The sequence below is a fragment of the Ischnura elegans genome, chromosome 4, assembly GCF_921293095.1.
Source record: "Ischnura elegans chromosome 4, ioIscEleg1.1, whole genome shotgun sequence".
In the NCBI taxonomy this organism is placed as follows: Eukaryota; Metazoa; Arthropoda; class Insecta; order Odonata; family Coenagrionidae; genus Ischnura; species Ischnura elegans.
Window position 1 is genome coordinate 47,040,227 of NC_060249.1, and position 14,804 is coordinate 47,055,030.

General features: G+C 37.1%; 1 protein-coding gene across 9 annotated transcripts in view; it reads left to right on the plus strand.

Moving 5' to 3' along the window:
- The window catches only part of LOC124157399 (ral GTPase-activating protein subunit beta), a 61,404-nt gene that overhangs the window by 32,680 nt on the left and 13,920 nt on the right, over positions 1–14,804 (plus strand). For 5 of the 9 annotated variants that reach the window (XM_046532076.1, XM_046532082.1, XM_046532079.1 and 2 more), the window contains 5 exons: positions 1,714–1,842; positions 4,184–4,324; positions 8,493–8,507; positions 12,281–12,507; positions 13,836–13,943. In XM_046532076.1, the coding sequence (XP_046388032.1) occupies positions 1,714–1,842; positions 4,184–4,324; positions 8,493–8,507; positions 12,281–12,507; positions 13,836–13,943 (620 nt within the window). The remainder of the gene's footprint in view (positions 1–1,713; positions 1,843–4,183; positions 4,325–8,492; positions 8,508–12,280; positions 12,508–13,835; positions 13,944–14,804) is intronic. The other 4 variants (XM_046532078.1, XM_046532084.1, XM_046532080.1 and 1 more) reach the window with 3 other exon arrangements.

Below are 14,804 nucleotides of genomic sequence, written 5' to 3' on the forward strand. Positions count from 1 at the left end.
TGAAGATAAAATCAGCTGCTATGGTACAATCTGTACACGGTGATATTCATGCTCGCAGAAAATAAATATTTTTCCAAGTGACCTGATTAAGTCTGAACATTTGAAGCATCATGAGCATGTAAGAAATATTATTCAGTGAAAGGAACGAAGAATGGATGGGCAGCCCTAAGATATTGTTCTGTTCACAGTGAGGCCTCAATTTTTTGTTTCTTGCACCTGTATTTCAGACAAATAATATCAAATAGTTCATGTAGTATATTTATCAAATAGTTCATGGAGTACATTCCTGAAGAACCATTGTTGGTTATCTTGATCAGTTGCTGGTAAATGATTTGGAAATAATTCCATCCTTAACACCTGAAACATAAGAAACATTTAATCAATCCATGTTTTGCCGTACACCAGTCTGTAGCTCATGATAGTGCTGCCCAATTCAGCGGAAGATGTGATTTATGCTGATAGTGTTTTATTTTTGAAATCTGAAGATCGTGGATGGAAGAAAAAATGATAGATTTTAGTTATGTCCATACTATTGCAGAAAGGTTATTCCATAAATTAATTTTGCCTGATACATTTTTTGTAACAACTTAACGTTTGTATGCTTGCATCATTGTTGGATGTGTAACTTGTGCTAATTTTTTTCTAGGCTGCTTGAGTTTCCTCTATTGGTTTTGAGAACTCTATGTTCTTTTTTCTTTTCTTTGATGAAAATGACTTTTTTTGCTATTTATTAGTTTCTTGCCTGCTCATGTGTATCGAATACTACCAAATGCTGGTACATATTTATGTTAAAAACTGTTGCTTTCTCTGTATTATGTCTGTGAAAATAAATAATCCTCAGCCTTGCCATTTACTTTGTAGAGTGTAGGTGAAGTGAGAAATGATAACTGTGGTTTTGATGTGCTGTTTATACCTGACCAGAGATCATTGCTGACAGTTGCAGTAAAAATTTTCTCAGTTTTTGCAAGTAATGAGGTTGGTTGTATTAGAACCCAACCTACTATTATTAATTAGGATTGGATAAAGTTGGATACACTCTATTCAATGTAATGCTACTATGGATTTTTTATATTTTGGATGTGGTGCAGTTGATTTGTTTTTCTAGAGTCGGTTCTTGTGTTAGGAGTTATGGTCCTTTATATAATTCTTTTTAGTTCTTGTTGCTGTAGCTAGTGTCCGTTTGTCGCACAAACTTGGTCATTTTCAAAGAAGCGTCAGAAATTCTATCAAAATGTTATCTCGTATTGCAAGAAAAGCATGTTAAAACATTTCCAGTATATTTTCAATACCTTAATATTGTGTGTAACAGGATTAAAATGTGTTTTAGATTGAATGATAGCTTTGAGATTAAATGTAGATTAGGTCGTCAAGCATATGTTTTTATAGTTATAATAGGAAGTATGATAGATGTTTAACATAATTGCCTGATGAATAGTGGTCTGGAAGATAAACTTCAAATAACCTTCATGCATAAGTATCCATCATCGATTAAATGGGTTTGGATGAAAATATTTGAATACTGAGAGAGTGACAATCTTATCGTCCTGTTATTGTGATTTACCTCATAGCTTATATACTGAGTGGTATGAAGGGCTGAGGGTTGATCCTTGTGAAAAATACTGTCCATTGTAATTTTGTTTTGTGGTCTTGTGTTCTGTTTTTATATTGTGAAAGTCCTTTTTTCTTTATGTTCTTGTACTGTTTCCCCTATAGCATCAGACACTATGAGTTCACACAGCCTCAGTGACTATCGTAGCCTCACAGAAGATCTGCCAGAATTACAAGAGGGAGATGCCGCCTTCGGTAACTTGTATTATGACTACCCGTGCAGGTTGAGCAAAAGTAAATCTCTTTAAATCTCATACTACTTAACTTTGTTTGTGTTTTGGTGTTCTGAAAGTTTTAGGGATGATATTGTAGAAATATTGTGCAGTGTTTGAATGAGTAGTGTGTTCTGGAATAGGTTAAGATCCACATCATTGGGAGTTGGTGCCTACTCTTTAAGAACATCTCATTGAAATTCATTGTATTGGTTTTTGACTTTTTTAAAAAACGATTTGGATGCCAGTGACATTCAGAGCAACACGTTTTGTTCATTTTCAACAGGAACCAACTCTCTCACAATGTGGATGGGAATGCATAAAGTATTCCTGACGTTTGGTAAACACTAACCTTTTTAAAGTGAGACCCAGAATGCATGCTGTGCCCTTGTTTGAATTGGTATATATAATCTGATGGATGCATTTTAGAGACAGCCGTTTAACTCCTGTGACCTAGTGAGAAACCTTGAATAACCTAGTATAGTGATGGGAACTTTCTCTGTGGTCATCATGAGATTAATATCTCGAAAGTGAGATTTATGACTTGCTGGCCAATGCTTGGTGTTTCCACAATGCTTGAAATCATTTCCTGCTCCTGTAATTTTTTTTCCTGAAATCAATGACTTGTTCTTCTTTCAATCTGTCAATTGTGTTCCTATTACATTCTGTGTGTGTGGAGCTCTATTTTGGTGGGAGTGGATTGGGAGCATGAACTAATTAGGGTGATAGAAGTTCATTGAAACTAACTCAGTGGTTGAGGGTATCTGTAAGCTGCTTTTTCAAGGTAAAGGTGATTATATTACCATTGTATTTTTGTATATTTTGTAGTTAATCTTTTTTTTTTATTAAGTGTAGAATTAGAAATCTCGCAGTTGTTACACTTTTTGTTTACCACAGCATTTGTTGTAAAAGATGTTTCCTAGATGAAGGAATGGTGGTGGAATTGTAAAAATTAATGTTATATTCTCCTATGAAGCAGTAAAATTAGGTTTTTGTTTCCTTTTCAAAATATTAGTTTGCGAGGATATTTTTTATTCTGTCCAGTGACTTGTTACAGTTACTTTCCGTGGGCTCAAAAGTGTAGAAAATTAGGTGTCTTTTTATTTTCTGTTGAAAGGGTTAACTTAGTTGATTTTCGAAGCGTGAAAACGGTATTAATTCATGAAATATTAACTCCCATATTTATTATTTTTCTTTCTCTTTATGGATTCTTTATCATACTTTCTATTCTAAACATATTCCTGATTATTTTTAAAAAGTTATTAAGTAATAATCTTTCAAATCAAGGAAATAAGCCATAGAATACATTGTTGAACTTAGGAGAAAATTTTGTGTGTCACATTTCTGTGAATGCTATTAAAGAAAATTGACTATTGTGCACATTTTGGGTGTATTATTTTGAATATCCTAAGTTTCAGTGGCTTTTTAAAAAATATTCCTTCTAATTGATAACTATTCCCACTAAATTCTATGTATGTAGGTGGCGTAATTTCAGATTTAAGGCAAGATGGTGTGGAACTGATGCATGCATTGAAAAAATATTGGTAACTTCCTCTTAAAGTATTTACTACGATCAGTTTTGCAATAAAAGTATTGACAGGTGTGATGACCTGATGACGCTTAAAAAGTAAAACTAGCTGTTTTAAATATTTTTATAGGAGTAGCAAAGATATTAGCAGATAAGAGTAGCAAAGTATTTTAATAAGAAAGCAGTAATGCCAATGGCTATTGTTCTCTAGTAAGGGACTATCAAAAATCCAGAAAGATAAAGAAATGATTGAATATTTATTTCCTGCCCACGTAGGTTTTGCATTTTTTAAAATGGGAAACTCAAAAATGTTACTGCAAAGATGTCTGTGACATCATTCATGTGTGGAAGGATTCATTTATTTGGGGTTCTGGTCACTTGTTTTCACATATGGTAGATATTATACTTAACTAGAACCTGGAATAAATGAATCTTTCTTCAGGTTGTATAAAATATATCCTCTTGATCTTATATTAAAACTTCAGCCATTTAGTCATGAGATAAATTAATTCTGTTTCGAGCCTCCTGCCAAATGAGAAGCCACATCTCCTTCCTCTATGATTTTAGTCATTTTCACTTAAATAAGGAAATATAATGAGCTGTTTGTTGTCGTCATCCTATAGATTTTAAAATCTCCTACTATTGATGCTTAGTATCTCTTGGGAATTTTGCATGGAGTTGATTGTTGAATCATGACTGAGTATGGTATTTCCTTCTCCTCATTAAATTTCCTTTTACATCACTTCATATAAAACTAAGATATTAGGTTATGGAGAAGCACAATGCATTATTACCAGTAAAGGAGTCCATATTGAAAGAGTGTTTGTCTTTGCAGATTCTGCGCATGCCTTGTTTGTTCAAGCGACATATCTTGTTTGTCATCGCCTCATGTCTTCATGGAAGTCTGACCTAAATGTGTCACTCGCTGCATTGGAACTTCTTGCAGGCTTGGCACGTACCCATATAAGGAAAACAGGTGCGTTGTGATGTGTTACTTTTTGGGGTTGTTCTGGTGTTGTGGTAACATTCTGAATGCTCATTTGTCAGTATAACTTGTGATTGTGTAACCACTCCCAATATAACTAGTCGAGGCTGATCTTAATTTTTGAACCAATACAGTTACCAATACAGAACCAATAAAGGATGTACAGAGTTGGCAAAATGATTTACCATTATATTCTTTCTTGTAGTCATTGTAAATATGTTTTAAAATAAGTGGAATGTGCTCCATGTTTAAGAGGTCAAGATGGCAAGAAAAGTCATAATCTTTAGCACAATTAGGACCCAGTCGAGTTCGGTATTCTATAGAGTGTTCCACATTTAGTTGACAGTATGGGCTCTTATGGAGAATCGTTTCCCATGTTAATCTCCATAAGGCCAAGAGCGCGGTGTTGTCAATAACAGCACAAAAATTATTGTTGCGTTATGCACTGATTAAAAATTGCATTCTAATGTAGAAAGAGATGCTGCATTCATTGGTGCCAATAGTTTTTTGATAAAAATTATATCGAAAGCTATAAAAAACATTTCCTTAAATTTCCGTCAGAAACGTGTATTTTTTTACTTTATCTTCTTCTTGCAATTTCTGCCTGACCGTTGTCTGTATTGAATTACATCTTCTGCACAAAATTCTTCACACTATTTTCTCTTTGAAGGTATTCACTAATTGTACAAATATTGAGTTAAAATGTTGTTATGCCGACGTAACACCCTTTAGGACAAGAAAATTTTGATTTTTGCAAGGTTAAAAGTAGTCGCTTACTAACTTACGTTTCTTACGTCGCAGGTCCCTATATGCTGCGTATCAAATGTGAAGAAAACCACAAAGTTATTTTTGGTGAAAAAATAATTGACTTACATCAATTCTGAAGCGAGTTACAAGGTTTTGATCTCAAGAAAAAATATTACGGCGCCGCTGGGCCAGGCTTCTTGCTTTTTCTTGCGCGCAGAGGGAAAATTCTCGGGCGGAAAAGGAGTTTTTTGTCAATGCATACTATGAAATGTATGTATCTATTCGTTTGATATCCTAAACAGAGAATACTCATACGTCGTAACAGCAGTGTTTTTATCTGAGTACATTGATACACGAAAGTAGGCAAGCGGCTTGGAAATAAGACGCTTTCGCCTTGGGTGTTTCGGTCCCACCGCAGAAACAAAGAAAGAGAATATCTCATAATCTGTGCAAAACACTACCCCATCCAGAGCACGCCTTTTACAAAAGGGGGCTTGGGTTTTTTTCTGAGTTCCTTTCATAGGGTACCATAAAACCTGCCCCAGAATCGTCCCTAGCCAAAGGGGCCGTGGGAAGAATTTACTAAGGTGTTCAGGTTGTCATTGCATTTTTTTGGAGTGAACAAGTGTTGTGTGGTCTGCTGAATTTGAGAATTGTGAAGTGTGTTTTACACTTATCTCTGCTGTAACACGCCCAATCAATATGTCCGATACAAAGAAGAGGAGAAAAGGTGAGAAGCTCATAAGCCACGAAAGACAGTTGGTGCTCAAAGTCTTCTCGTACTTCAGGAAATCTCTCAGCATTAGTGAGGCCTGCCGAGAAGCTTCGAAGGCTACTGGGTGCTCGGAGTCCGCTGTTTACAGAGTGAGAAAGGAAAGCTCCCGTGGTCCATTGGTAACTCCTTCAAAAACTAAAGAAATAAGACAGCCTTACAAAAATTCGAGAGCAGTGATTTTCGACGATTTTGTGAGATCGGGAATTAGAAGGAAGGTACATGAATCCTTCGTGAAAAATATTCCTCCGACTTTAAAATCCATCTTAAACTCGGTAAATATGGATAGTATTCGCCCAGATTATCGCCCCCACAAAAGGAAAACACTATATCGTCTTCTTTTGGACATAGGCTTCGTGTACGAACGCAGGGGGAAAAGAATCATCCTTATCGAAAGGGATGATATTATTCCTTGGAGGCACAATTAATTGTTTAAGGCAGCTAAAAAAATATCGTCGCGAACACAGGACGAGTGTATTCACAGGCGAAAGTTGGATCAATGTTGGACAAATAGTGAACATTAGTTTGCGAAATAAACAATTAGAAAATCCGCGTCAAGCTTTCCTTGCTGGACTAAATACTGGGCTTGGCCCCCACTTCCCGAGGAGGACGATTTGCAAGTATACACGCAGGAACGGAAAATGGGTTCATAAAAGGAGCATCGCATGCGTTTCTGTGCATAAAGAACTCAATGGATGAGCATGAAGAAGTGGGTGGCGAGTGTTAAGAGAGATGGTTTGAGCACTCACTTCTTGCAAACTTACCCGAAGGATCAATTATAGTGGTAGATCATGCCTCTTGTTACTCAAGGAAATTGGAATCCTAGCCTAATACACGGTGGAGGAAAGAAAACATTAAGGAAAGTTGCTTCGAAGATGTCAGCTTGAAAAGAGATCTTTAATTTACAATAAACCAAGTACGGGAAAATTTGGAAAAATTTAAGATTGATGATGCCTTATACAACATCGCCTTTCATGTAATACTAGCCAGAGCCAAAAAATATTGCATAATATGGAAGGAACAGAAAATTTGTCTCATTCAGGAATGATGATAATTTTTATTATCCTTCAATTTATTGTTATTTTTTACATTACAGAATATTCATTATTCAGCTTGTGCATTGAATAAGTGCATACATAAAATAACAAAAGACTTTTCCTTTTATATTGCATCAAAGTTATTGTAATTTACGCTAAAAGATTCCTTAATATACGCCGTCTTTCGTGCGATCCCTAACTCCTTTTTGAACTATACCATTTTGGCACCACTTTATGTGTGGTTGCATACGCTGTTAGGATGCCTGCCGGCGGAGCGGAAGCTTGGCAACACTGTTATCCATAAGGCCCGTACTGTCAACTAAATGTGGAACGCTCTATAGGAAGTAATCACATCTGAAATTCCACCGTAAGTTGTTATTCTCAATATTTTCAGTCACGTTGTTGCGATTCGCTATTCTGAACAGCCATCCAGCCGGTTGCAATATATTGCTTGATCTCCGAACTATGCTGTCTGAAGTACAGCGTGGGAGTAGTGACTGTCAATTGTATTTCAAAGTTTTTATGAACAAAATGACACACTTGCAAAATGAAATAATAGCTTAAAAATTAAAAATATCATCAAACTTACTGAATGTTTTGCTTGCTGGGAGAATTGTGTAAAAATTTACATTTGAGCATAGTATTCAGAGTAATAAAGTATATTGAAACTATATTTTTGGTTCTGGAAATCAAATGGTGGGGTAAGGATGTCAGTATTTTCTGTTGGAGGCTGTATCATTAAAGAAAATATCACATGCCAGGAATCCAATGAGACAGTAAAAAAAAACAAATGGAAAGATTCCATGATATCGCTGTTTTACAGATAATTAAGTGACTCTTTCAAATTGATACCGTTTATATAATTGACATTTAAATTGAGTATAATCAAAATCTTGATCATTTGGTGTGGAAGGAGTTTTCATTTTTTTAGCTCTTTGAGTTTTACAGGATTTTCTGAATGAGCCAGTAAAACATTCTTAATAATATGTAGATTCTTTTTGATCTGATGCTATTGATATAGGTTTCAGTGCACTATGCTCTCTCTGTATATCTGTACTATTTGATGGTTCCTTATTCTTTTAGTATTTAGCATTCTTCTTCCTACCTTCCTATCTTGGCATTTCTGTTGCACATCTTTCTTTCCTTATTTGCTGGTGCAGTTTTGGCACCTCTAATACAAACATTTTTGAATGAATATCATGTAACACTTCATGGATTTGCTATATCATATTTGTTTACGAGTCCTGGCAATTGCATGGACCAATCTTGTGATTGCATGTAATTGAGTTTAAAAATTCTCTGACTTTCAAGCTCTTCCTGGCCTTACTTCTATCAAAATTCAAGTAATATGGTTAATTTCTTGACTACTTTCTATGATACATCCATTCCTCTGGCAAAGAAGTATATTCAGCTTTTGTGTTTTTGAAGAGTGTTCATTTAATTCACTTGTAACTATTAAATGAGCATATTTTTAGCTTGCATTTTCTAAAAGAAGTGATACTGTGAAAATTATTGTTCTTCATTGACGAAAGACAATTTCTATGGTATTATTTTAATGAATTTTATAAATCTTTCCTTATCTTATCCATTTGCGACTGCGCAGCCCGAAAGTTGACAGGTATGTAGCTGGTCTCTTCAATTTGAATGTGTAATGGCATATTTAAAACCTAACCTAAAATCTTATTGAACTTTGTGTTACCCATAGTAAGTAAAAACCCTTTCTGTATAATATGTATTTCCATCGTACTGTGCCGTTTGTGATGTGATAGTCATTTTTTTTATTAATTAGTGTAGTTATTCCAATTTTGCTTTTTTGGTATGGTGGCATTTACTTTTAAAGCTGCATATAAAGTTACTCCCCAAAATCAAAGTAGAAAAACATACCTATTTTTATTCAGATATATTTACAAATTCTGTCTCTTGGTTTTGATCAAATACCTGATATTTTTAGAAAATGAAAGTGTTCTGATGCTTTTTCAAAAGTTTAATCCTGTGTGAATTGGAAATCTAAAACAAGTGGCGATAATTCTCTTTACTTTGCTATAAACTGAGAACTCAGTGTGTAAAAATGTGCCGGAATGTGTGGCTAAGAACTTATTGAGACTGGGGACGTGAGCTGCCTCAAAGAAATTATGCAAGGTATTTAATGAAGTACGTTAAAATAAACTTTGAAAGCGCCACGTACTAATTTCTTTGTGAAGTATTTTGTGAGTATGTACTGTAATTTTCAAGCTATTCCATAGGTGATGATAATACCAGCTCACCAATAATCAGTGTGATGTAATTGCATGACCAGGACTTGAGTATTACATCGCATTTTGGCAAAGTCAACTTTTGGTGAAATTCAGTCAGATGTTAGGTGCTGCTACTGTGTAACTTTGTTTGTTAGCATCTATAAAAATCAGTGGCAAAGTTTGAGGGAAATCAGAGGGACTGAGAACACTCTTAATCCTTTGGCTGCGGGAGTTCACGATTTTAGCTGCCAGCCAGTGCAGAAGACAGCCCCTGTGAAGGAGGCACCTCCTGCCATGGGGCTAGTCTGGTGGAGTTAGAGAAGCCCCTTAGCGATCCTTATGGTGAGGGAAAGTGCCCAAGTGCAAGATATCCAGGAAGCAAAAAAAATAGTTGGTAAATGCCGCAGTCAGCATGCAGAATGTATAAAAACGTTCCCGCAATCTTAAGGTTAATAATGAAAATGATTTCAGTCAAACATTTATTGTATACATAAGCTCAATTAACCATATTATATAGGGATGGGTCATTGAATCCACCAGCCCATCCTAATCCATCAAATGCTCAAGATTAGAGGATTCAAAGATTCGAATGTGGACTCCATGAGAGAAAGCTACGTGCACCAAAGATGAATTTTGCCATAAAGAAACATTTGGCTTAGCCAGTATTCGAAGCTGCATCTCCTGATTGATGGACAGGCTTCCTAGCTAATTACACGAAAGTTGGGGTTTATTTCTCTGATCGTGGCTTAGTAAGCATGACCTCTATCTAGTGATGGGTCGGTCATGAACGATCGAATCATGTGACCAGGGTCATCTCCGAGATTGATCGGTGAACGGGATCATTCAGATGACCGAGAGGGTCATTTCCTCCCGTCGGTCGTTCGTGACCGTGGACGTTCTCCATCAGTCGCGATCGTCGGTCATTCATGATTGTTCTAGACGCAGGTCATTCGTGATCGTGGTCGTTCTCCGTCAATCGCCAGCCATTGGGTCATTCGTGATTGTTCAGTGCATAGGTCATTCTCATACACAGTCCAATCCCTATCATTCTTCGAAGATGTTGCGGTTGATAATCGTCACTCGCGACCTGAATTGACCGTTTTTGACTGCTCTTTCACTCGTGGTGATGAATGGCATGGTATTGCTATCACTTTTAGGGGCAATGTTCGTAATAATTGTAAAGTTTTCTATAATCGACATTTTAGGGTACCCATGGCCTTCGTATCTCAGGTGATAGGTATGCCGAAAATCTTGAGAGAGCCCAGTTTTCTCTCATGCCTTTCAATCAGTTCCATTATTTATATTGACTTTCCATAATAAAACATTGATCACTAACCCTATGCCCCACGAATGATTGGAAATTATCATTGATTCTGTATCTTGAAAAACAATAAAAGGAGTGTAATAAACAACATTTAAGGCACATTCTGTATTTGTAAATGTTTTGGAAGTAATTAAGATAAAAATTAACTAGTTTCTGGTTTTAATAAATGAAAAAACTGTATAGATTAATAATAATAACAACTCACCTCTCGTTTAACAAGCTACATAGATATTGTCCTTAAGCAGAAAGCGATAAGCGGGTCATGAATGACAACAGGGTAGTGATTGCCCCCTCGGTCGTGATTGTCTACGCGGTCGTGATTGCCTACTCGGTCGTGATTGCCGTCCACTTTCCACAATCATGACCCATTTAATCATGACCTCCCGTTCATGACAGAGTCACTCAAATGAATGGTCACCGTGATTGGGATCACGAGAATGACCGACTAAGTCCATCACTACCTCTATCCCATGTGTCACAGTGGATACTTATGACGTCAACACCTTATTCATTAAAAAGTTTAGCGTGAGGAGATGGGTTGATGGTGTAATTGGCTTAGTGTGCCTGACCAGCAATCAGGAGATTGGGGTTTGGATCCTGGCTAAGGCAAACATTTTTTCATGGCAAACTTCATCCTTGGTGCATATAACTTTGCACCTGTGTGTGCAGTGGTGCTGACTCCATGGGGCCTGAGGGTGCCCGAGCCCCCTAAAAAATTCGTTATGGGTGTGAGGAAAAAATGTGTCAGGAATGTGTGTTGTCGGAATTCCCCGGAATGTCCAGATATCGAGATTCGAGTTATCAGGGTTCTAATGTTGATCATATGACTCTTCTAAAATGCTTAAAAAACTTAAAACTCACTACCTCTCGGGGCATTTTCTCAAATTTCTCGGGGCAAACTCAAATTTCCCGGGGCAAGATCCCCGGTTTGGGCCCCCCCAATATTTTTTGTGAGCCAGCATCCCTGTGTGCGTGACTACATACAAAGTCACTTGATACATGCAGTACTTTATTTTCCGAATCGCAATCTCATCCAAATTTTTTCAGCTGAAAAAAAATTCTAAGTAGCCCGGTTCCCATGTATTTAGATTGGGTGCGATTCTAGACGTTCTTCTGAAGAGGGCCAGACATGCAATTAACTTGGCTTCACTTGGGGAGGGGTTATCAACTTCCCGTATTTTTAGAGTTCATAACATAGACTCCGTAATGACTGTATGGCTTAAGTGCAAGTGCCCATCTACCACCTCATGCTTACTTCCAACTCAATGTTGGTCTTGAAGACCAAGAGACAGTAGTCTCTTGAACCCTCTCCTGTCTCAGAAAATGACCCAAAGAGGATGATACAAGGGCATGAAAATAAGTGGAGGCTTATTCAGGACTTAAGAAAAAATATTGCTGATGATGGGCTGATTAAAGAGTATTCCCCTATAATTAAAATCATATTATATATATTTATTTATTTAGGATATTGATAGTTATTAAGGGGTCAGTGGGCTATAATAAATGCTTATGTTCATTACTGGTCATTAAGAGTATGGTGTTACTTCATTATTTTCATTAATATCCTTGTTGCATATGAAGGTCAACCCTCAAGTGAAGTTAACAGTAGGAATCATTTCTCTGTATTTATGTGCTTATTGATGCTTTAATGATTTAAATCCCCAATCCATTGATTCAATCAATTCTCGATTCAACGGATTCTTAAGATTTCGATCAATTTTCCAACCCCAAGAATTGATTGTATGTGAATCCTTCCCCCAAGTGTATCTGATATCGTTGGGACATTATTGTGCTGAACTTAAAGATTTTGAAATTTTTTACTCAATGCTTTAGATGATCTTGAATGCAAGCGTGCTGTGAAGTGGTTATGTGACTACGTTGCGCAGCAGTGCTCGCGCCCCCCTCCCGCTCACTCCAAAGATCTGCATTCCTCCATTGTGGCAGCGTTCCAGACTGCTGCGACCTGGCTATCTGCGCATCCATTCCTACTTCATGACAAGGAATGCCTCACAACTGTTCTGGAAGTTGTAGAACTTGGAATCTCTGGAACTAAATCTCAGGTGTGTTTTGACATTTTCCTCATCGTTCACTCAATTACTTTGTTATTTATCCTGAATATTGGTTTGAATAAGTGAGGATAGCAACTAAACCACAGGTGTGTGATACTGCACACTCGTGGGAGGGAGGCTAGTTCCTTTCCCTGGGCTACCTTCGAATTATATGTTGTTTTTTGGGGGCTGTAAGAAGTCTTTGCGTGGGATATGAACCTGGGACGTTAAATCAGTTGCCCAATGTTAGGGCCACTCTAGGTGAAACTTGTTAGCAGCATAAATATGCATGCTGGGATTAGTTCTGTTCTGCATTACCACTGTTTATATTTTGAGTCCCTTTCCAGTTTAGCACTCTCCAGTTTTGCATTAACACGGTAGAAAATTCCATGGTGAACTGCAAATGCTGTGCTCCATTAACCTTTTGCCTTTTGATATTTTTTTAAGCATTTTAAAACACTATTGAATGTTAAATGTTTGAAGTTGTTGTACGATTGTGTGCATGAAAATACCGTATAAGCATATGCAAGAGGCGCACCTTTTTTCTCAGAAATTGCAGCTGAGAGTGAGGATGCGTCTCTTACATAAACTTCTTATCTTCAAATTTTTTTTCTTTAGATTCAATGCTCAAAATAGGGGTGCATCTCTTACACATGTGCAGCTCTTACACGTGCTTGTACGATATGTAACGTGTGTCTTCACATGGATTCTGGTAAAGCCTATGGCTCAATACTTGATATTATTTATTATTGGCGAAATATCTAAAATATGAATGAAAAAAAGAATATAATAAATGATTATCAATCATTTGTGAAGGGATTATAACAACAACATTATTTTCAAAAGAGAATTAACAAAATTTCTACAGTGTCAGAAAACTTGTGCTACTGGAATAGAGCTGTTTTGGTATGGTTATGGTATGAATTTGGTGCGTTAATCAGGGAGTGGGTGTGCACGAACAGTTCTCCTGATCACCACCGGTTCAGGAACTGCAATACTGCGGACGTTTTGATGCCTGACTTGGCCATCATCTTCAGGGCTGTGAGTGACAATTATGTACTACTGACTCATTGCCCTGAGGACGATGGCCGAGACAGACGTCGAAACATTGGCAGTAATGCAGTTCCTGATGCGGAATCAATGCCGAGAACTCCTCACGCAGTCAATTTGCTAGGAAAGCTTTAAATCTCTCTTCAGGGAGTGGGTATAATCAGGAGGGAGTGAAATGGTGGTGAATGGTGAATAAATGGAAAATGCATGGATGCATAATCAATTGAAAGATTTGTAGAGCAAAAAATGACTGTCTTTCTAAATTATCTCTTAAATCTGGTAATTTTCAGGGTAAGCCTGGTGAACCAATCAAAATGAAGGAGGAGAAGGAGCTGAAGCCTGCATCGATGAGAGTGAGGGATGCAGCTGAGGCATTGCTAACTGTGATTCTTGAACAAGTAAGTGTAGGAACGAAGTTGGAAATGAAGTGCGTAGAAATTAAGTCTTCAGTGTGTGATGCTGAGGTGAAATCTGTTATCCTCTGGTATAAATTTTTAAACATTATGATAATGTTTAAAACAAAAATTTTCCTGGGTTTGGTGTTGAATAATGTTTTTTTGATGACTGGATAAGGTGTGAATTATGACACAGCAATGACAAAACATCTGGAGGATGGAAATTCAGGAAATACAATTGCATTTGGGAATTGAGGAACGTGGTTAGCTCAGTGGTCTGCACAATGGCCCAGAAAGCCAAAGGTCCTTGGTGTGATTCCCAATCCAGGGGAAGTTTTGATCACGGCAATTGATGTATATTTCACAGCCATTCATATGACAGGCTTCGAAATATTACAAATCTGGAAGATGATAGACAAGTCAAATTGAAACTAGAAGCTTGAACATGGTGGAAGGGCTCCTTATTTGCAAGACATGAAGCGTTATTGCTAAAATGGAAAAGTCATTTGTTGAAATGCCAGCATCATTGTAAAACATCACCCTATGTGAAGCCTGATAAATCTTTTTGCCTTTAATTCACTGGGAACACCTGAAATCATTTATTGGTATTTCAAATATTTTTCCGGTGACGTAGGTCTGCTTCAACTTTCTTATGGAATTATAATTTATTTTTTATTGTCTACTAAATGCTCTTTTAACATGCTGCCCGCCATAGTGCTTTAGTGTATATTTCCTGTGATGCCATCAGTTTTTTTTTCATCAATAACATATTATTGATTTATGCCAGCCTCGGTGGCAGCGGCGGGATTAAGCCCTTGCCTGCCACATAAGAGCTCACGGGTAACCCATATCATCCAGGGCATG